The 22,516-nt window shown below is 36.4% G+C and overlaps 2 protein-coding genes across 4 annotated transcripts; one reads left to right on the plus strand and one right to left on the minus strand.

Annotated features, from left to right (window-relative positions):
* Nucleotides 1–7,351: 7,351 nt before the first annotated feature.
* Nucleotides 7,352–11,021, minus strand: atp23 (ATP23 metallopeptidase and ATP synthase assembly factor homolog). The gene is made up of 6 exons (XM_059511840.1): nucleotides 10,720–11,021; nucleotides 9,771–9,816; nucleotides 9,611–9,692; nucleotides 9,401–9,538; nucleotides 7,947–8,030; nucleotides 7,352–7,878 (listed from the first exon to the last, which is right to left on the minus strand). Exons 1-6 carry the CDS (start codon nucleotides 10,943–10,945, stop codon nucleotides 7,675–7,677), a joined length of 780 nt encoding a protein of 259 aa, XP_059367823.1. The 5' UTR covers nucleotides 10,946–11,021; the 3' UTR covers nucleotides 7,352–7,674.
* Nucleotides 11,022–15,245: 4,224 nt separating this feature from the next.
* Nucleotides 15,246–22,516, plus strand: rpap3 (RNA polymerase II associated protein 3). Of its 3 annotated transcripts, none has more exons than XM_059511842.1 (17): nucleotides 15,246–15,322; nucleotides 16,409–16,571; nucleotides 16,641–16,784; nucleotides 16,861–16,962; nucleotides 17,172–17,299; nucleotides 17,376–17,497; nucleotides 18,256–18,326; nucleotides 18,397–18,507; nucleotides 18,581–18,708; nucleotides 19,322–19,443; nucleotides 19,537–19,607; nucleotides 20,301–20,393; nucleotides 20,475–20,620; nucleotides 20,688–20,793; nucleotides 20,868–20,962; nucleotides 22,073–22,173; nucleotides 22,247–22,516. In XM_059511842.1, the coding sequence occupies exons 2-17, from the start codon at nucleotides 16,422–16,424 to the stop codon at nucleotides 22,330–22,332; spliced, it is 1,776 nt and encodes a 591-aa protein (XP_059367825.1). In that variant the 5' UTR covers nucleotides 15,246–15,322; nucleotides 16,409–16,421; the 3' UTR covers nucleotides 22,333–22,516. The 3 variants fall into 3 exon arrangements, with proteins under 3 accessions (XP_059367825.1, XP_059367824.1, XP_059367826.1); XM_059511841.1 differs by lacking the exon at nucleotides 15,246–15,322 and adding an exon at nucleotides 15,592–15,800; XM_059511843.1 differs by lacking the exon at nucleotides 15,246–15,322 and adding an exon at nucleotides 15,593–15,800 and having other exon boundaries at nucleotides 20,475–20,584.

Raw genomic sequence — 22,516 nt, forward strand, 5'->3', positions numbered from 1 at the left:
GTGCCGTCAGAATGAGAGCTGATAAAAACATCACAATGATCCACAGCACTCCAGTCCATCAGTGAACATCTGGAGAAGACAAAACCTGAAACAAATCTAGCATTAAGACGTTTTTTAATCAGTTGAAGCGTTTCATCTTCTTTAGAAAGGGACAATTCAAGTTTTAAAGTCAACATGAAACCGCTTTTGCAACTTGTAAATGTATTTCTGAGTAAAACCAGTGTTTGGCAATGTTTGCTCTAGTTTAAACGAGGTCATGGGTTCGATTCCCAGGAAATACTCGATTAGATTTATTATACTTTGACTTCATGACATCGTGTTTTTTTTAGTATTAATGAGATACTAATACTTAAATTTTATAATCTGTTTTAAGACAGTTTTTGTAATTTTGTTTGTTTTTACTTTTTTTAAAATGTATGTATAATTTAAATTTTAAAAAATTGCATGCGTTTAATTTTTTCATTTTTTTTTAAATAATTTTTTGCATTTAATTTTTCCTTTATTTTATTTTTACTTTTATTTTATTATTATCATTATGATTATTATTATTTTACTTTTATTTAAAGTATTTATTTAAGTTAAATTAAAATAAAAAATGTTGCCTTGGGAGCTAGTAGAAACTATTTTTACATTAAAGTAAAAACGGTTTTATTTTAGTTTTGAAAGCCGCTAAACACGAAAGCAGCGTGTTGATCAAAGCGTTTCGAGTCGAGAAGCGTTTCGTTTCAACCGCAGCCAACAAAGAGCTTCCTGTCAAAAAAAACAAAAACAAAAAAACCCTGAGAATGAGTGGAATTCTTTGATTTTGGCTCCAGTGAAACGAGACAGGAAATCAACTATTTCTCAGACCACCGGCGGATTCTCCCTGATCCTGCGTCGGCCGAGGAGCGTCTGAACGTGACCCCAGCGCTGGATCGGCTGGAGCCCAGAGTTTACCTCCCACTCTGTGACTAAAGCACAGCTAATGGATTTCACATGCCTGTCTCTTATCTCCACTCCAGAGCCGATTGGTCCTCATTGTTGCCAGATGTTGCAGCGTGGACGCAGATGTTGAGATAATCATTAACCCATCTGCAGAGCATCTCTCTGCCGAGAGATCTGATCTGATTCTGTCAGAGGATGCTTTCTTATTGCACTGAAAATCTTCATCCATCGATGTAAAACAGATGTTCTTTATGGTACAGATGTTGCTGTTCAGTTTCTTGTAAACTGGCGGAGCAGGTGGGAATGTGAGAGTTTCTGGGAAGATCGGCCGGTTTGTGTCTAAAACACCAGAAAGAAGGACAGGATGAATACTGAAAAATAATACTGTGACAAATCAACTTTTTCTTTAACGAAAATTGAGTTCAATAGATTTCCAGGGTGTTTTTACCCTATATATGGGCTTTACATGTAAATGCATGTATGTATTCAGTAAATGAGACATTATAGGGCTGCAAGCAATCAAATTAAATCAAAAGTGGCAAGTCATCCTGTTTATGAATGGCTCATTGAATTGTTGACTCACTAAATTCATCAAAAAAGCTGAATCATTCATTAAGTGGCTGTCTGAATGAAATCTGAATCATTTATTCACTCGATTTGTTCAAAATGTTGAATCATTCAGGAGCATTCATGATCGGAGATGTAGCGGTTTCACAAAAACTTCGATATTGACAAGCAGATCTGTAATTAATTTATTTTACACAACTGGATAAGGTGTAACTGGTGATTTTCTGAGAAGGACAAACGAGTCTGAACTTGAACACTCTGTGCTGAAGCTTTGATCAGATAGTGATAGTTTAACACGACTAATGACATTCGAGCTGAGGATCCGGTGTTAATGCTTGAATGTGTCTGTGTTTAGACTATGTGCAGTGAGACGAGAGCGTTTCGACTCCAGGTGTTTTCCACTCCTCCAGCTGAGACGACTTCACATTCTTTCTCTGTATGTGCAGAAAGACGGAGAGAAGGAGAGAGATGTTCACTGTAGGTTCAGAGTGGTTCTGCTTCACTGAAGGCACCAAACACATTGTTTGTTTTCAAACAGAGTTCATGAACACACCCCCTGTATGCCATTGGTCAGACCTCCTCATAGCTCCGCCCCCATACTCAAAACCAGCTCAGCTTTAATGTTTGGAGTATTTTAAGATGTAAATCATCCACATGAAAACAGCTGGAATGCAGGACGATGATGTTGACCATAAGTGAATGGAGATGAAACCAGAAATTAAACTGGTTTTATGGCAATAGAAACGGACTTGACTACCCAGGGAACAAATTTAGGTTATAAAAACGTTGTTGGAGCATTGATTTGACGTGTTTCTTAAACATTACAATGTCCAGTTTTCATATCAGGATTAGAATGTTATTTAAATGTTGCAAAAATCTTTCAAATATATATATATATATATTTTTCTTGTTTATGTGAATGTTAAAGGAACATTCCATTTCATCATTTTGAAAAGATTCAGAGAATGTTACATTTGAATGTTGTCTGAACATTCTAAAACAAGGAGCAACGTTTAAAAAACATTAGATGAACGTCTAACTATAACTTTTCCAGAAAGAAAACACTCCATGAACCATATAGAAATAATGTTTGTTTGTCTTAACATTATTAGAGGCCAGATAGTTCCCCAGCTAAATGTCTTAACATTTAATTAAAGTTATAAAAACATTATTTCTGAACGCTCTGTTTTTAAAATGTTAAAGTAGAACACTGGATGTCTAGAGAATGTTTACCTTATAACGTTTTTTCAATGTTATGAGAACGTATATAAAAAAATAATGAGTTTACAAAAATAATCATTACTTTAAGAACGTTATGTCCTAACATGTATATAAATCTTTTAAGAACATCTCTGTTAGCTGTAGTAGATTGTCTGAAATGAAACCATGCACACTGACTAAACCTGAATCCGTCAGGTGTGGTCGTGTAGATCATGTTTGCATGAACACATAACACTTTCCCTCTGCAGATCGTACAGTGATTTTATCCCCAGATCCACGGCCCACCCAGAAGAGTCGCTCAAGAGGTTTTTATGGGCTCACAGTCGTTCCTCTGTTGGTTTATCGGAGCTCCGCCAACTCACATATACTGTCACACGCAGCAGATTCTCTCCCGCTTCCAAGCCAAATTAGCACCATCCAAGAAGAAATCAGACTCCAGAAATAAAAGAGTCAGTATGCAGTTGATTTGAGCTGCCGTCGCACTGGCTCTCATAACAAAGATCTCCTGATGTTTTCCAGACGCTCTGGAACGAAGCTCTATCATCTCAGATTCAGATGATGCCAGCGAGAGCTTCAGAAACACATGGACAATCATCAGAGACTCACCGACTCAGACGTGTTTAAGAGACCCTCAGAAGGATGAAGAGCTGCTCTGATGCTGATTTAAACTATAAAAGTCCAAATCCCAAAAAAACGTTCTCTGGTAATCTCTGCATCGGATGACATGTGAGCACCTGGTTTAGTGTGTGTGTGTGTGTGTGAGATGTTCCTGCAGAGGCTGAATGACTGTTATTACACTAATGGCTTGGTAATGTTGGTTTTCCGGACTCGTGTGATTGTTACCAAACCTGCAGCTCTGAACACAGGTGGAAGATTCACTCTCTAACAGCACTAAACCTCCTTTCACATCAGTGTGCCTTTAAGTGAACTTATTATAATACAGTTACACTGGAAAGAAATGGATTAATTGCAGTAAAGGGACAGCCCAAAAATGCACAGTCTCTCACCCTCATGTCTCTCCTTGTAATACCTGTGTCATACCCATGTCATTATACAGAGTTGTGTCCTGATATAACACAAAAACAAGAACACACACACACACACACAACACAATGCTCTTGGTGTGTTTTAAGGCCCAGATGGTTCTTTAAGTCTGTGAGCTGCTGCACTTCAAACACTGTAATTAACAATCACACGTGCAGAACACATGCACACGCGCTCAACCAACGCTGTTAATCACCTCACAGACACTAACAACACTTCACTAATCAACTTCTGACATTTCTGATTGTTCTCTGAACATCCAGGTGTGAATGTTTTTTTCTTGTTTATGTGAATGTTAAAGGAACATTCCATTTCATCATTTTGAAACCATTTCGAGAATGATACATTTGAGTGTTGTCCGAACATTCTAATACATGTAGCAACATTTAAAAAACATTAGCATTTAATTAAGGGAACATGCAAACAATATGGAAATGTTATTTATGAATGTTTAAAAATGTTACACTGACTTTGAATGAGCTACTAGAAGAACGTTTGTTCATAACTTTAAAGAGAACATTCCCTGTGAGCTGGACACGTCCACGTAACATTGCTAGAAACATCGAACGAACTCAGTGATGATGTGCTCAATGTGCTTCAGTTCGGTCTTGTGAGGGAAGTGTGGGCGAGTTTTAATCTGCATCAGATCTGATCTCATCAGGCGTTTAGACGCTACTTCTTCAGTCTGTCTCGGTTTAAATCCTCTCCTCGTTCACAAACCATCTGCACGTGCGCGTGGAGGAAACTCGCACACATCTGTGTTCTCCATCAGAGGTGGATTGTGGGGCTTCAGAGGGGCTCGAGGAGACAGAGGAACCGTGACAACATTCAAGAGACAGGCCAGAGAAAATAATTCGCAATCAGCGCTCATGTGGAGACAAACATCATCATCCTCTGCTGAGACGTTCTCCGAGTCAGCCAAAAAATTAAACTGGATTTCTGTGTGTAGTTTTTGCTGTGAATGTCTCTGGCAGACTGAAGCCTCTTCTGCCCAAAATAAACACTTACTGCGCCGCCAGACGCCTGCTGACGCTCGGCTCTAATTGGCTGGAAACGAGCTTGTTTGACCCGTCTCGACCAATCAGAGGCTCCGCCCCCGCGTCACGAACAGCCAGTCACAGCGCTCTGCCTGAAAGCACACAAAACAGTGGAACAAAACACACTTGTGATCTCTGATGTTGAGTGAAAACTGCTGGTGAGTGAGAATAAGACTCTAATACTGCATTCAGAACACAGACACAGATTTATGAAGTTGACGATTAATATGACACGCTCTTGCTGGAGAGTGTGAAGAACAAAAAGGTTTTAATGTGAAAACAATAATGTTCCTTTTGCGCCACCTAGCGGAAACGACGTCTATTGCGTTGGACCGTGGTCACAATAGAAACGTCTATTTTTTATTGTATAAACTATTATTTGAAATAATAATATATACATATCAAAAAATATTTATAAGTAAATATATAATATAGTTATACATTAAAAGAAACCTGTATATATATATACATGGTAAAACAAAAATATATTAAAATAAATGTGTGTGTTTGCGTGTATATATCTATACAGTCTATGGTATATATGCTAAATGTATTTTCTTATGTATAAATACATTCATTAAATATTAAATAAAGGATTTACTTATTATTTAAATAACTACATACATTTTAATATCTAATATATATTTATAATAACAATATTAATAAAAAAATATCAGGCATAGGACATGAAAGATAGTTGAATAAAAACTACGTATATTAAAAAAAAATAATAAATGCATTAATTCTTCACATATTTATAATCATATAAAGGAATCTTTTGATAAAATACACAAAACTAATGTGTGTATAAGTGAAATTAAAAATACATTTATGCATTTAGCAGACGCTTTTATCCAAAGCGACTTACAATGCATTCATGCTAGCATTTTTTACCTATGTATAAGATATTAAATATATATATCAAATATTTAAAACAATGAATAAAAATGCTATATTTATGTATAATGTATGTACACGTGTAATCTAAAATTGATAACTATATTAATAAATGATATATGCATGTGTAAGAGTTTTAAAGTCTTCAAAGGTTTGACTATCAGTAAATGAGGGAGACTTTTTCTTTACACACAAAGTAAATTGATACGCTGTATTGTTCTGGAGGTCAGATGCACTGCAGTGATTAGTACACTTGTTAGTGTGTTTACTTGAGTGACTCTTCATTACTGACGGCCTGATTAGAGCGGTGACCTTTGACCTGATGTCTCTGTGTCTGCTGGTAATGACGTGAGGGTCAGGAGGACGTCTCACTCCCTGCTAATGAACCTCCCGCTGATATCAGGTTAATGAGCCTCGTGTGCTTCACTGTTTGATCAGAAAGAAGCTTCGCTGTTAATAAGCCTGCAGTGTTTGGCTTTCATTTATCTGCATGTGTTTACCTGAAGGCTAAACCTCCAGAAACTTCATTCATACTGTTGGTTTGATAACCTTGTCAAAAAAAAAAAAAAATTATATATATATTAAATAGCTAATAAAATAAAAAAATATATAATTAAAAAAATAATTATATGTCTAATAGAATAATGGTTAATAACGTAAAATTAAAATCTAAAATTAAAGATACAGAAATAAATCAACAGCAGTAAGAACAGCTGTGTAAACTAATTCTATATGTAGAAATAAAATTAGATTAGAAAAACTAAGAGCATCCCAAAAGTGACTTAAATACTATACATTGCCATAAACTTAAAGAAAATTAATTTACAGGTACATATTTAGGACCCGCTGGTCTATAACAGAGAATTATATCTAGATCGGTGATAGAAACTCGATACATTTACATCAAGGCCTCGGTCAGATAAGCGTTAATACAAGAGAATACAAAGAGCAGCAGCGCCACCTTGTGGATCAACGACGCAACTGACGCTAAAACACGATTTAAATATAGGATTTTTAAAATAATAATACATTGCTAAATAATTATCTGAAATAAGAAAGTAAAAAAAATGTTTTTGAATTGAAATATTTTTTTTTAAATATTTAATATATACTCAAATGCAATATACATTTTGAAGTCAATAAAAAAAATGAATAAAAATGTATAATTGTAATTGTATTATATGAAATGAATTCCTTAATCATTCAAATATTTAATATACAAAGGAATTAAAAAGTGTGTTTAATATAATATCAGTATTGATATTAAAATAGCAAACCTAAACTATATATATATAAAATTGTATAATATAAAATAAATTCCTTATTCAAATATTTAATATACAAAGGAATTAAAAAATGTGTACTATATCAATAAGAAAATAATACTTAAAAAATGAATCAAATTAAAATATCAATGTATAATGTATTTGCATAATATAAAATAAATTCTTGAATTATTAAAATATTTAATATACGAAGAAATTAAAAAGTGTGTAAAATATCAATATTGATATAAAATATCACTTTTTTAAAATTATTTTTTTTAAATATTATTGTATAATGTATGTTTTTGTGATTATGTTTATGTTCTTATATAATTCGATGTCAATTTGAGACCATAATCAAACTAACAGCCACCGTGTGGATCAACAACACGACACTTGTGTAAAATAACATTTATTTCATTCTCTGTGATTTAAATGGAGAGGTTTTCAGATTTATTATAGAAACCCGAGGCTCCATGAACACTGAATGTTCACAAGAATACCTCATAAAAACCTGTACAATCTTATACACAAAGACAGATTTGATCGTTATCCCATCAATAAATAATCTCATCCATCTCAAACTGATGCTCAGATAAAGAACATCATTAATGTTGTTGTGAAATGATTAGTGATGAAAAACACAAGTGTGTGGTTTAATAACTCCTTGATTCCTGATCGTGAATGAACAGCTCAGTAGATTATATTCCTCTCTTGCATCAGAGGTTAGCGTAGTATCGGTCTCGGTTCTCGTAATCTCTGTAGGCGAACTTGGCGTCTTTCTTGTTGTGTGGGATGCGGCCGAAGGGGGCGTGGTCATGGAAACAGCTGTCAAACACCTCGTCAACCACTAGCTCCGCCTCCTCCCGGCTCACCTTGCGCACGGCGAGGATGGAGCGCAGCGCTCGGCCGCGAACACACGCCTAAAACATGAACACACATGAACACACACATCTAGAAACCATCCAAACACGCAGCTGAGGACACAAACCTGATGGTGCTCTTTCAGGCCGAAGTTAAATCTGGAAATCTCATTAACGAACGAACAGTCTCCGCTCAGATTAGCGGCTCGGATCTGAAGGGAACCAACACAAACAAGTGTCTCACGCACCAGAATTAAATGTAGAAAACACACATGATGTTTACAATTTTACTTAAAGAAAATGCACAAGGTTGACTTTTTTCAAATGTCTCTATAAAGAGTGTTATTTTAGTTCAACTATTTTTAAATATTAGATGGGATGTGGTTTTTAAAAAGGTGTTATTTTAGTTATACTTCTTTAAATTAAGATGCAGTTATTAAAACTTTTTTTTCGGTTACAATTTAAAAAAACATTTTAATTTGGGTTAGATTATTTATTTATTTTATTTTTATTTTAGATGTGGTTTCTAAAATGTTTTGGATGCAATTTTTTATATGTGATTTCTAAATCATTTAAGGTTTTTGGTTGCCACATTTTATATTTTAGATGTGTATTTTAATTTAAATGTGGATTCTAGAATGTTTTATAATAGTTAATTTTTTTGTGTTGTTTTTCACATTTTATTTTGGATTCTATTTGTTTATTTTATATGACGTTCTTAAAAAATATTTTGGTTTCAGTATTTGATCTTTTAGATGTGGTTTAAAATTTTTATTATAATATTTTATTATAGTTTAATTTTATTAGTTTTACAGTTAAATTTATTCCTATAATTTAATAATTTAATATAATTTTTTAGATGTGTTTTTTAACATTGTATTTTGGATTCTATTCTTTTATTTTAAATGAGGTTTTTAAAAGCATTTATTTATTTTAGATGTGGGTTAGGGTTAGGTTAGAATTAATTTGTTTAATATTATTTTTTATTTTAGAAGTGGATTCTAGAATGTTTTATTAAAGTCACACATTTTTTTAGATGTTTATTGACATTTCTATTTTAGATTCTATTTTTTTTTTTTTTAAATGAGGTTTTTAAAAGCATTTATTTTAGTCTCCGTATTTTATATTTTAGATGTGGTTTTTAATTTTAGAGGTGAATTCTATTATTTTTTATTATAGTAACACTTTTTTTAGATGCGTTTTTAAACATTATTTTGGATTATTTTTTTTTATATGAGTTTTTTTAAAGCATTTATTTTGGTTTCTGCATTTTATATTTTAGATGTATTTTTATTTTTTATTATATTATTTGTCATTTTAAATGTGGATTCTAGAATGATTTTTTTTTTTAAACTTTTTTTTGGATTCTATTTTTTATTTTTTTTGAGGTTCTTAAGAAATATTTTGGTTTCCGTATTTTATATTTTAGATGTGTTTTTTTAACATATTTTGGATTCTATTTTCATTTGATTTTAAATGAAGCTTTTAAAAGCATCTATTTATTCTGGTTTGCGTATTTTAGATGTGGTTTCTTAAAACAAGTGTTTTTTTAATGTTGTAATGCGCTGGCCGGTGTTCTCACCTCAGAGCAGGCCAGGTGTCTGAAGCTGTTAAACCAGTCGACTCGGGCCCTGCAGTGATCGAAGGCGTGGATGAGCTCGTGGGTCACCACACGGTTCATGTGAGCCTGCTGATGGATGTTGTTCTGGCATAAGACGATCTGCACACACAGACTCAGTTCAGACCAACACTGTCCTGTTCTTCTGACTCATGAAGTGTTTTGTGGCCTCACCTGAGAGGTGGCAGCATCAAAGCCACCGCTGACCGTCCCATCGCAGTCCTCACAGGAGAAATGTCTGTCTTTATGAACTGTACTGAGAGGAAATCAAGCCACAACACATCAGTGAGACATCAGCAGCGCTGAGGAAGAGTTTATGTGAAGGGGCTCTTACCAGCCGGAGCTCTTCATCGCACCCAGCAGGAGCTTAGCATAAGGACCTGAAGGAGACACGCACCGCTTCAGTTCATGTGTAGACACTGCTTACTTTACTCTAATCTGTAGAAGCTTGATTCCACCATGAAACAAAAAATAAAGATAATCGCAACTTCTCCCATACTCGTGAATTATGAAATAAAAAGTTTGTTTTTTTTTGCTGTAGAAAGAACAGCATTGCTAGATGTAAACTAAAAATTCTTAGAAAAAAAATTCTGGAATGTGACATTAAAATAATAATAATCATAATTGGAATTACTTTTTTATTTTAAAGTCAGTGGTAGAGACAAAAAAATAATATTGCAAGATGTAATCTTAGAATTCTGAGGAGAAAGTTAGAACTGTGGGATAAAAAAATGCAATTGCTATTTTATTTTTTTATTTTGTGGAAGACACACTGATAATAATAATAATAACTGTGAGATATGAACTCTACATATACAATTAAATATGTATGCATATTCTGCAGCAGAGACGAATAAAAACAAACTGAAATGTAGTGTATGTGTGTGAGAGAGATTAAATAATAATAATATTATATATTAATAAAACTAAAGAAAATCACTTTTAAATTACTTTTTTTTTAAGTTTGAGAGAGAGATTCAACCCTGAATTGTGAAAAAAGAAGTTTTTTTAGATTAAAAAAGACAGAATTGTGAGATAAAAATTCGCAATCGCTCATATTTTTTCGCTGTAATTTGTGATGAAAACAAGTTTTCATAGAGATGATTTAAAACATGACGTGTGTGTGTATGTGTGTGTGAGAGAGAGTGTGTGTGTGTGTGTATGTGTGTGTGTGTGTGTGTGTGTGTGTGTACAGTTCTCTACAAAAACATTATTGCATACTTCTGTAAGATCAACTCTTCTTGTAATGTTCTAATAACAGGATCACTCTCGTGTTCTCTTACTCGTGTCCATGGCGACCTGCAGCATGATGTGACACTTGTGTCTGAAGGTGAAGAGACTCTCTCCGATCGAGCCCTGCTTGAACCTGCTGCTGCTGCCGCTGCGCTCGGGATATAAACCGTAGCCGAACTCTTCCTCCTTCCTCTTCCTCTCCTCTTCAGTCTCTCTGCTCTCCTGCAGCGGCGCTTTATTAATAAACTCATCTTCTTCTGCCCTGTTTTGAGCCATAGCTCCGATCTGCGCGTGTGTATGTACGCAGAGGTCACGCGGGCGGGTGTCCGCGAGTCACGTGACTGGAAGCAGGCGAGAAGAGACAGCGGGATTAAAGTAACGTTATTTCAGTAATTAAAATGCTCGGGATTTTACTGAATCTACTAAGTGTTGGCGGTACTTTTTATATATTGTTTTGATTTTTAAAATAATACCTCCCCAAGTTTGTTTTTCTTTTCAAAATAAAAGTCCACAACTAGACACAAGCAGATACTTTTTTATCTCCCCCTCTCTCTGTGTATATATATATGAAATATATATTTCACATCCTGACAAAAAAACGAGCATTATAAACACAAAAAAATTGGTTATAAAGAAAATTAAATACTTCTATAATTTTCGTTTTTTTTTCGGCGCAATTATGTGCGCGCGCAGTGCGTGTCGTGTGCGTGACGTAGTTCGCGCGTGCGCACCAATAGTATGTTCCTGCGCAACCGGAGGCTGCAGATTCAGGACCGCAGTTCTAGGACCCTGTTGGTTTAGTTTGCAGTCACGTTACTTTGTATATAGCATAAATATATTAATCTCAGTAGTATTCGTTTTTAAATATGATTTTTGATTCAAAATGCAGCAGCTAACAATTTTAAATTTAAACATGAATTTACACAAAATATAAATGAAATATCAATTTTGTAAAATTGATGTGTATCAATTTTAAAACAATTGTAAAAAATGAAGAATCTTAAAAGTCTTAGTCTCTTGCATGGGCGAGGCTAGCCCCCTTTTAGGGGTGCTGAAGCAAACCCCTAAAACTTGGAGTAAGAAATTTTGTTATTCTAAAATTTTTGTTCGTCTTTTACACGGTTAAATATTGTCCAAAACATACTCCGTAGTTTGTGGTTTAAAATGTATGTGTTAAGGAGGAAAATGAAAACATTCCCGCATAGCAAATTGTGTCATCTTCTTCTCTTCTTCTACTTCTCCTCTGTACCTGCACCGCTCAGCACGACCGTCATCCAGCGCGAAACACACGCAGAGTGAGAACCCGTGATGTAGTGTTGTGATCGGTTGTGATGCAACTAAGTTCCGAAACCATATCGGTGAATACTGGAGTCAGTATCCTGAATCACCATGGTGGTACATCTATAATAAGTGTTTATTTTCAGACTATTTTAGTCCGGCGGGTCGCCGCCGCTGTGGAATAGCACAGGACCTGGGTGAGGAGAGAAGTAACGCCGGTTACAATGTTCTTCCGCAAGACGCATGCAGTTCTGTTTATTAACTGCTAGAGCGTGAAACAAAAACAGAAGCGCGACAAATAAACTGCGTACCCGTGTACTGCGTACGTGTGTCTCTGTTGTTAAAGTTTATCGTTAATTTAATACTCGGGAGTCATGTAAACATGACGTCACGTGCGTCTTTTCTCGTCAGTCGTCATGGAAACATGTAGCCCTGGCGTTTTGAGTGAAAACAAACGACGTATCACTGAAAACACTCACTGTGGCTTTTTAAAAGAATTGTTATTAATTCCTAGATTTATATCTGTTATTTTTCAGTTGTGGCTGACAATCAAACTAGACAATAAAAGAAAGTTTCATGTTTTTCTTTTGCTGTATTTATTCATTCATCACACACAGGATTTAACCTGAACCAGGCTTAACTCCTGAACTCCTAGCATTACTCTCTCTCTCTCTCTCTCTCTCTCTCTCTGTGTGTGTGTGTGTGTGTGTGTGTGTGTCTGTGGCCTGGCAGTGAGCAATGGACATACGACAATTCTTTAAAAGAAAAAAGACAGATTCAGGTGAGAGACGAGACAGTCCATAATGACCTCTGTCTTGTTTTTTTTTTTCTTCTGCTGAAAAGAGTTAAGTTAAAGTAACAGATAATGCAAACCCGCTGCTTTTGTATCAAATTACTTATCTAGGCAATGGTCCCCTGCTTTTATTTTTTATTTATTTATTTTAAACTCACAAGTTTCTCTTGTGAAAGGAATTTGTCATTTAAAAAAAGTTTCTAAGCCCAATAATAATAATAATAATAAAGACATTTAAAATGACTCTTGATATGAAGCTTGTTTTATTATTATTTATTGATGACATATTGGTTTATGAAAGTTCAGACAGGCGTGCATCCAGATATGTTAGAGATGGCCATTTGTAAATAATTTACAGAAGATGAATTACATTTTGTTGTCCAAGTACCTGTTACTTTGTTCAATGACAATAAAGTTGAATCTAATGTAACCAATCTGATGACTGTTGATACAAAAGGAGGCACATGGAGTTAACGGTCAGGAAAACCAGCTGAGTGAAGAAGGTTTTGTGTTTGTTACAGGGGGCTGTCTGTGTGAACTCTCACAATTAAGCCGTTGTTTTGAAAAGGTCTCAAAAAAAATAAAAATAAAACTGGATTTTGGAGTTAGTTGAATCAATGTTAAAATTATAGTTATTTTTCAATAGACATATTTTTTGTTTTCGTGTGAAAAGAGGGTGGGTGGAGGCATTGGGGCTCATTGGGTGCTCAGCACCCCTAAAGCTCTGACCCTAGAATCGCCCCTGGTCTCTTGAATTATACAGTATATTGATTAACCTCCTTAAGCAGGGGCGGACTGGGACCAAAAAGTGGCCCTGGACTTTCTGGCCCACAGCAGCCCACCACATCAAAACGCAAACGCCCCTGTTTTGATGTAATTTATTTATTTGATATTTAAGTATACTGTTTGGGGATTTTAACCAATAGGGCAACTGATCCTCCATTGAAAAAAAAAAAAAAAAAAAAAAAAAAGATAACCTGCGTGCTGCAGCTGTTCATTTAGCGACTCCTAGTGAGCAATACATGTTCATCACGAGACAAACATTCTCCTAGAACTCACACTTTGCATTCAATTAACAGATGCATGAATATGCGGTAATATAAGTTCATGATCCGATTCGTGAACAGATTATTCTCTTGAGTAAATCTTTTAAAATAATCATTTATTTTGTTTAACGAAAACATTGTGGAAACCAGTGGTTCACAAACTGGATAGATCTGAGGTGCAGGGCTCGCAAAATCGCTAGCCCGACGTCCAGGGGCTATTGTGTTTTGCAGTGGGGCTCCAAAATGTATCACTGCTCTTCCCGACGGGCTATCGTGAATAGCGATTTAAAATTCGCGTTGTTCACTCGCTTGGAGGGGTGAAATGTATCGTAGTTGATCGTTTTCACTTGTTTCTAAATCTTGCTGATTCAACTTTTTTAAACAATTTGCGCGCGTTCGAAGCTTGCGCGCACTCGTTCAAAGCACGCGCTGTGAGCAGCATTTCAGACAATGCGCGTACAAAGAATAAACTCACTCATCCATTTGCGTAGAAAAGAGATGTAATATTATGATTTCCGTCAATTTAAAAAAAAAAAAAAAAAATATATATATATATATTTGTGTACCGGGTGGGCCGGCCCACATTGGCTAGCGGCCCACCGGGAAAAGTCCCGGTGCTCCAGATGGCCAGTCCGCCCCTGTGACCTTAAGGTGAATTAGCTCATTATCAGGCAAGTTAAAGTTGGAATCAGCGTATGGAGTCACTAAATTACAGCCGGTATTATAAAAGTTGTTGAGAGGCAAGACAAGACACAAGAATGATTCAAGAATGTTTATATATATATATATATATATATATATATATATATATATATATATATATATATATATATATATATATTTTATATTATTATTATTATTTTTTTTTTTGCGACAACATCATAACAGCACCAAAGTGAACCCCTTTTCCATCAGTTGCTGCATGGATAGAATGGCTGTAGGCTTCAACTAGAGAAAGAGAGAGCGAGAGACAGAGAGAGAGAGATAAATAAGAAACGTTTGTTTAACATATTCAACTGGAATATATATATGCAGGTAAATCTTACAAGCCTTACTTACATCAACCATGCTCTTGTCATCTGATAAGTTTAATTAATGTGCAGGCTAGATTCACTTATAATACTTCGTCATTAAAACTCAACAAGGATTTATGAAATCATGGCCACGAATTAACGTCGTAGTAATTAATAAAACTAGCTCACAAATTCTTAATTTGGTGGGAATTAATTATTAATTCATAGTTAGCAGTTCTCACTATGTAAACTTCGCACCGTTTAAACGTTATAAAATAAAACTTAATTAAATACCGGTACTCACCGTCTGATTGCTGTCCAAGTCGTCCGTCTTTAATTAGTGTTGATCCAGTACGGTAGGTGGCGCTGTCACCAAAAAACTAGGGTCCTAAAGATGCGGTCCAAGAACTGCAGCCTCCGGTTGTGCAGGAATACCCTTCTCTTCTCGTGCGCACAGAGGAGTTTGTGCTGTCATGGCGCTGAACACAAACTACTGATCGAGAGGTCTTCATCATCGCTTCAGGTTTGACACAAACTCTTCTGATTCTGCTCTTCACTGCTGTTAAAACCGCTCATTTAAACACGTCTGAATGAGTTCCTCTAAACGTGCGTCTTTAAGAGAAGTTTATTATCTTAAGTTGATTATCCCATATGTGTGCTAGGAGGCTAGTAACGTTAATTCACGTTTTTACTAAGATATTTGAGATCAAGTAAATGATAACTTAATTAACTTACCAGTCTGTAGTAGAAGAATCGTTTAGCTGTGTATGAACCACACAGCTCGTGATAAACCTGCTCTTGGGGGTGAAGTTGTTTCTGTCGCAGATACAGAGAATATTCTAGAATTACAGACGGGCGAGATTTCATTTCAACAAGTAACTTAACGTTATTTATTTCGCGAAATCTCTGATTAATCTGTAGTTCGCGGGCTTTTTCAGGGTCACTTTGTTGTCGGTTTAACTTTCGAAGAGTTACCATGGTAACCGTAGCCTCCCGCCAGTGTACTTACTGTAGTTACCGCGTTTAAAATCATAACAAGTAATCATTGTTTAATTATTATTATTATTTAACGTATATAGATATGAAATACAAATAAGTAAATGCCTATTATTGTTTTGATGACAGTAGTTTTCTATGGTAAACTGTAAAAATGTTATTTAATAGATATCACCATAGCGTTCTTGTTCATTAATCACAGTACAGAGACATTACATCTTATTCTGCAAGCTTTCTCAAAGTTATATCACTTTATAATATATATATATATATGATAGGTAAAAATTGATAGCCTGAATGCACTGTAAATCGCTTTGGATAAAAGCGTCTGCTAAATGCATAAATTTTAATATAAATTTAAATGTATATATATAATTTTTTTTAATGAAAAAAAAAAACCTTGATTTTGAATAAATATTAATGGGGATTCTGGATTTCCCTTTTTTTAAAATCAGAAAATACACTTTGGCCATGTTTGAATTGTTTGAATTGTAATAAATAAACACTTAAATGTATATTTAGGATGGTTTTATTTCCCAATACATGTTAGAAGCGGTTGCCTGAATAAACTGTTTTTAGTAGTTTTAAACAAGTGAAACGGTGTTTGTCGCAGGAATCTGCAGAAGATGTCGGGAAATAAAGCGGTGGAGCTGCAGATCCAGATGCGACAGAACGCAGAAGATCTGCAGAACTTCCTGAAGGAGCTGAACAACTGGGAGGAAGAAGTCAAGGAGAAAGACCAGCAGCTTCGCTCCGGAGACATCAGCGAGCCGCCGGTAAACCCCCCACATCCCCAGCTCCTCACATCCAGCTGCTTGTGTTGGCTAACGTGTGTTTAATTCCAGAAAACTCTCCCGCCGGTGAGGAACAGAGATTATAAGAAGACGAAGAAGAGCATGAAGCGGCGGACCGACGGCGGTCTGAAAGAGCAAAGGGAGACGCAGCGCATAAAATCCTACGATTATCAGGCCTGGGACAAGTTCGATGTGGTAATATGATTCAAAATTCACGCTCTGATGTGTGTGCAGATGTGATGGACAACTGATGAACGCTGTGTGTTCGCAGGAGAAGGCGCTGGACGCCGAGGAGAGCCCGGTCCACTCCAACGAGTCGGACTCTGAAGGGCCTGCGGTGGACAGAGATCTAGCGCTGACCGAGAAAGAGAAGGTCCGTTAGTGTTCAGTTCCTTAATGACTGCACTAACTGCATCAATGTGAAATAAGATGAGACTCATGTGGTTCGTTAGAAAGCTCTGCTGCTAAAGAGAAGGGAAGAAGGGGCGGGGTTTAGCTGAGCTCATTAGCATTTAAAGGAACATGCACTAAAACGAAATCGACTTGCGGAAATTCTGATTAATGACCTCTTTAATGTTTCAGGGGAATGAGTTCTTCCGGGTCGGCCAGTACGACAGCGCCACCGAGTGTTACACCCGAGGAATGGACGCGGATCCGTACAACCCTGTCCTGCCCACCAACAGAGCGGCCTGCTTCTACAGACTCAAGAAGTACTGCAGCTTCTCCCGTCTTCATACAGGTGTGTTCTGATGCATCGGTGCTGATGAGAGGGTTTGTGTGCCACAGGTTCGCCGTGGCGGAGTCCGACTGTAATTTGGCCATCGCTCTGGACGGGAAATACACCAAAGCGTACATCAGGAGAGCGGCGGCACGCGTGGCACTCAACAAACACCAGGACGCTCTCCAAGGTCTGAAGCTTACTTAATCATTGAAGTTAATCTAGCGATTGAATATTTATCTAGTTCTGAAAAACTGAATTTGTGAGCGAACTGAATCAGTGATTCAGTTGAACTGGTTCACGAATCATTCGAAATGATTCATTATTTATACACAAAACAATTATTCAAAGTGCTTTACATTTTAAAGCCTTTTTAATTACGTAACTTTTTTTTTTATATATACAACAACAGTCAAAAGTTTGTAACCTGATTAAAAATACAGTAAAAACTGCTAAATATTTTTACAATATAGAGTAACTGTTTTCTATGTAAATATATTGTAAACTGTAATTTATCGCTGTTGTCAGCATCATTAATTAGATGTATTCGGATTATTTTGTTGTAACTTACTTAACTGTAATTCTACTTTATTTTAATTATTTGATTTTAGTAAAAACAACAATATCGTGAAATATTATTACAATATAAATAATTGTTTCACATTCACTGCTGTAATCAATGTTGAATTTTCAGCACATAACATTTTCATTATTTTGTCATTCTTTCTTAAAACTGTTAAACACAATCCTAAAAGATAAAATTAAGATTTCCATGAAAAAATTAATAAATATATATATATAATTAGTGTTGTTAATTTTTTTAAATTTTTTTTATTAAATAAATGCATCATAAAACATAAAAAATTAAGTTATTCCAAATTGACTTGCACAAGAGATGCACAAGAAATCTTTATCCAGTTGCCATCTGGTTTGTGTTGATTGGTCCAGATTACGAGATGGTTCTCCAGCTGGATCCTGGAAGCGTGGAGGCCCAGACGGAGATCCAGAAGCTCCAGCAGGTGTGTTAGTGATCTGTTTTGACAGATGTGTGTGCTGTGAGATCCGTGAGTGACCCACGCTTCGTTCCAGGTGCTGGGATCCAGCGGACGGACGGCGGAGAAGAGCGAGAGCCATGCAGAGCCGTCACAACACACACAGGAACAGCAGAGGAAACAGGAAGCAGTCGTGCAGAAGGACAGAGTGAGAAACGTCTCCTCTTCTTCTTTATCATCATAGTCATAGTGAACACTGACTCGGTTTCTGTCTGTTTCAGGGAAATGCTTACTTTAAAGAAGGAAAGTACGAGATGGCGGTGGAGTGTTACTCCAGAGGAATGGAGGCTGATGGGACGAACGCACTGCTGCCCGCCAACAGAGCCATGGCCTTCCTCAAACTCCACAGGTGACTCGTCCCTCAGAAGTGTGCTCACTATCTAGTGCAGTGCTGGGCGACACGAGAGTTACATAATCAGAGGACTGTTTTCAAGTCGCTATTAAAAAAAAATCTGAGGTGCTTTTTCAAATGAGTAACAGATGCTACTTTGTTTCCCGTGTGTTATTATTGATTGACAGCTCCGCTGTTGCCATGGAGACAGAACTCAGGAGTCAAAATGAATAAAAACAGTGCAGTGCAAACTCAAAATGTGATGCAAAACTGTTAAATGTGTTTCCCATGTGAATAAATCATCTCTCCACTGATGTGTGGTTTGTTAGGAGGACAATATCTGAAAATCTGGAATCTGAAAGTGCAAAAGAAAATCTAAATATTGATAAAATCATCTTTAAAGTTGTTCAAATGAAGTTCTAAAAAAAAAAAAAAATGCTTTCACATTTGCCAAAAATAGAACTTTATATATTGTAAACAAACAAGCAGCAGCCCTGATGAGAAAAGTAACAGAGGTAACGTAACGCATTAATATCTGAGGAATGCAGTTTGAGTGTGATTTTTATGAAGCGTGGCATTATTGTAAAGCATGAGCTGTAGTTGATGCGTGCGTGTGTGTGTGTTTGTGCAGGTTCAGCGAGGCCGAGCAGGACTGTAACACGGCTCTCGCTCTGGACGCCTCGTACGCCAAAGCCTTCGCCCGACGAGCCACAGCCCGAGCCGCTCAAGGCAGGATCCGAGAGGCCACAGACGGTCCGTCATCCACCGCTTCTCTCTCTCTCACACACACACACACAGCAGGCCCTCGCTTCTGAAGAGCTCACGTGTGCTTGTGTTTGTCTGCAGACTTCCAGCACGTCCTGAAGCTGGAGCCGGGAAACAAACAGGCCATGAGCGAGATCCAGAAACTCTCCGAGGTGATTCTAGTCATCAGTCCGGCTGCAATAGTGTTATTAAATACTGACTAGATAAAACTAATAAGAAATATAACCATAAATTCAGATGTGTGCATCTTTTCATTATAGCTGTAAAATTGTGTTTTAATAAGAGCGCAACATTTTAAGTAGGAAAAAATCTAAATTGCAGCTTTTCTGATTAAAAATTGTGATCGAGGAATAAAAAAAAAAAATGGCTGTGCGGCTTGGCCAAAGATTTGGGATTGTGTTTCACTGCGGCTTTTTGTTATTAAATATAAATAATATATAATAAAAATTAGTAATTGTTTTTATTTTATTCCTGTAATTTGCACAAGTAAATAAAATAATCTAGTATTAAATTTTTTTTTTGTATTATTTACAATAAAACGGCTAAATTACGAAGCTAATATTTTAGACTTTATAGCATCAAGGTTTTATTCTGGCTGAAGCTAGCTCACAGGGAGTCTTCTCTTTTGTTGCAAAGCTAAAAAAGCTAATAAAACTAAACCCAGCTGATTCTGAAGCCTTTAACCCTCTAAACATAATCATTTGTACGAGAGGAAACCAAAAACTTCAAATCTTGTGGTGTAATGTATACAGAGAGCATTAACTGGACATCTTTACACTCACACACATTTACAGACGGAATCTCACATCTGTTCACCTGTGTGTGTGTGTGTGTGTGTTCATCAGGAGATGAGGAGCAGCGGTCTACTGGCTCCAGAGGAGAACAAACAGAAGAGAAGCATCCAGCACATCCACAAACCTGAACATCTCCGATCCACCGTGAGAGCCGCTTCAAATATGAATCTCATCTCTGAGTTTATGTTAAGTGTCGACACATCGTGTGTGTCTGTGTCGTCCCAGAAACCCTTGAGGAGGATCGAGATCCAGGAGGTGGGTGGAGAGATCTCACCGTCCACGTCTTCACCGCTTCACAAGACCCAGAAGACGGAGGAGGTCTCGGACGCTCCGGTGTCCCAGAAGATGGAGGTGGTCTCGGACGTGTCCAGGTGAGAAGACGACGTGATGAAGCTTTCCTGGAGCTGGACCGAGACTGATGAGTGTCTTGTGTTTCAGGGCCGATGCTGAATCGATTCCTCCTCCTCCCAGCAACAGTTTCCAGCTGGAGGCCGATCTCAGGAAGATCAGACGTCACCCACAATCCACTTACAGCTATCTGAAGGTAACATCTGTGCCGCTCACGCTCTCCTCTCTGTCCTCTGTCTGTGCGTCTCATCTCAGCGTTTAACATTGCAGCAAATCAGTCCAGACGCTTATCTGAAGGTCTTCCAGAACTCTCTGGAGCCTGATGTTCTCAACCACATCCTCAGGACCTTCCACGGCTGCTTTCAGTGAGTGCTCCGAGATCACCGTGATAAGTTACTGTAACCAGAACTAAAGCGGAGTTATTCTTCACCAAAACAGACGCAAAAAATCATTCTCACTAAGTGAAATGAAATATAAATGTCTAATGCTAAACAGAAATGAAAATGAGAAAAGTTGCCTGGCAACTAACTGAAATAATACAAGTAGAATTACTAAAATTACTAAAACTAAAATGGATAAAAAAAAAAAAAAAAAAAAATATATATATATATAATAATAAAAAAGAAATTATATATATATATATATATATATATATATATATATATATATATATATATATATATAACAAAAGGCCATAACAACATTTAAAATTATTACTTAAACTAAATTTAAAAGTGAAAATCTAAAAATTAAAGCTAATTCCAAATAGCAATAACTTCTCTAATAGTATACCACTAATATCAAAACGGTAACTATGTTAATTATAACAGTGTTATTGTTTACTGAAACTAAAATGGAAACTAAAGTGAATTCAAAAAATGAAAAACATTAAAAAAAAAAGAAATAACTGAAATGTTTTTAGTTGAAGTCCTTCAATTACTAAAACGGAAATAAAAATAAATTACAGCTGCTAAAAAAAATACGTTAAAAATAACGATGACAACAAAATTACCAAAAATGAACACTTGATAATCTAAAAATTAAAGCTAATTGTAACTATTAAAGAATACTATGAGTTTATAAAGAACAGTAAAATAACACTGAATTGTAACTAACCATATGGTAACTATAATAATAACTGCAACTATAATAGTTACTATAATTAAGAAAATAGCAATAACTGTAACAGTGACTGACGATGAATATAACCATAACTGTACTGTAACTATAACTGCAACTATAACAGTAATAACATCTACAATAACTACAATGCCAACTGTAACGATTACATTGTTTATTATAAGAAGTTTGAGTCGCTTCTGTCACTTTAAATGCTTGGATTCTGATTGGCTCTCACTGTTTATCGTTCATCAGCTGAAAAACAAAAGCCTTTGAAAGTGACTTCTGGTTCTAGTTATCATCGCCGGTGTGCCTTTACTGCAAGCACGATGATGTCACTTCCTGTGTGATTTCAGACCTGGAGATGCGTCTCTCCTGCTGGCCGTCCTGAGGAGCCTGGCGAGCGTGAGGAGGTTTGACATGAGCGTCATGTTCATGTCGTCCGCCGAGAAGAAAAGTACAAACACACGCAGACACTGAATAACACAAACACAAACACAGATTAACACAAACGCTTCTCTTTCTGTCAGTCTTACAGGAGCTGTTCGACTGGATTCACCGCGCTGGAGCGGGAGACGCTTCTGAGCAAGACTTACAGAAGAAATACGGCCTTTGACCTCTGTTTGGACTGAAAACTGGAGCTCGGTCATCAGTATGAGGTGAAACCGAACTGGAAACATCATCGCTTCAGTGTGAATGAATCCGATCTCAGAAAAGACGCTTGGTGCCTTTAAACTCTGCTTGATTTGGTTCCTGCATGAGTGTGTCTCCGGTGCAGATGAGCAGAACTACAGATTATA

The sequence above is a fragment of the Carassius carassius genome, chromosome 26 (genome assembly GCF_963082965.1).
Source record: "Carassius carassius chromosome 26, fCarCar2.1, whole genome shotgun sequence".
NCBI lineage: Eukaryota > Metazoa > Chordata > Actinopteri > Cypriniformes > Cyprinidae > Carassius > Carassius carassius.

What these genes read in the sequence shown, in the direction of transcription:
- atp23 (XM_059511840.1), bottom strand. Translation starts at nt 10,945, where the DNA reads ATGGCTCAAAACAGGGCAGAAGAAGATGAGTTTATTAATAAAGCGCCG. An exon ending in GCAGGTCGCCATGGACACGA is followed by an intron (nt 9,817 to 10,719) that starts GTAAGAGAACAC and finishes TGTCTCCTTCAG; the next exon opens with GTCCTTATGCTAAGCTCCTG. An exon ending in GCCTGAAAGAGCACCATCAG is followed by an intron (nt 7,879 to 7,946) that starts GTTTGTGTCCTC and finishes TTCATGTTTTAG; the next exon opens with GCGTGTGTTCGCGGCCGAGC.
- rpap3 (XM_059511842.1), top strand. Translation starts at nt 16,422, where the DNA reads ATGTCGGGAAATAAAGCGGTGGAGCTGCAGATCCAGATGCGACAGAAC. An exon ending in CAGTCGTGCAGAAGGACAGA is followed by an intron (nt 18,508 to 18,580) that starts GTGAGAAACGTC and finishes TGTCTGTTTCAG; the next exon opens with GGAAATGCTTACTTTAAAGA. An exon ending in CCACTTACAGCTATCTGAAG is followed by an intron (nt 20,794 to 20,867) that starts GTAACATCTGTG and finishes TTAACATTGCAG; the next exon opens with CAAATCAGTCCAGACGCTTA.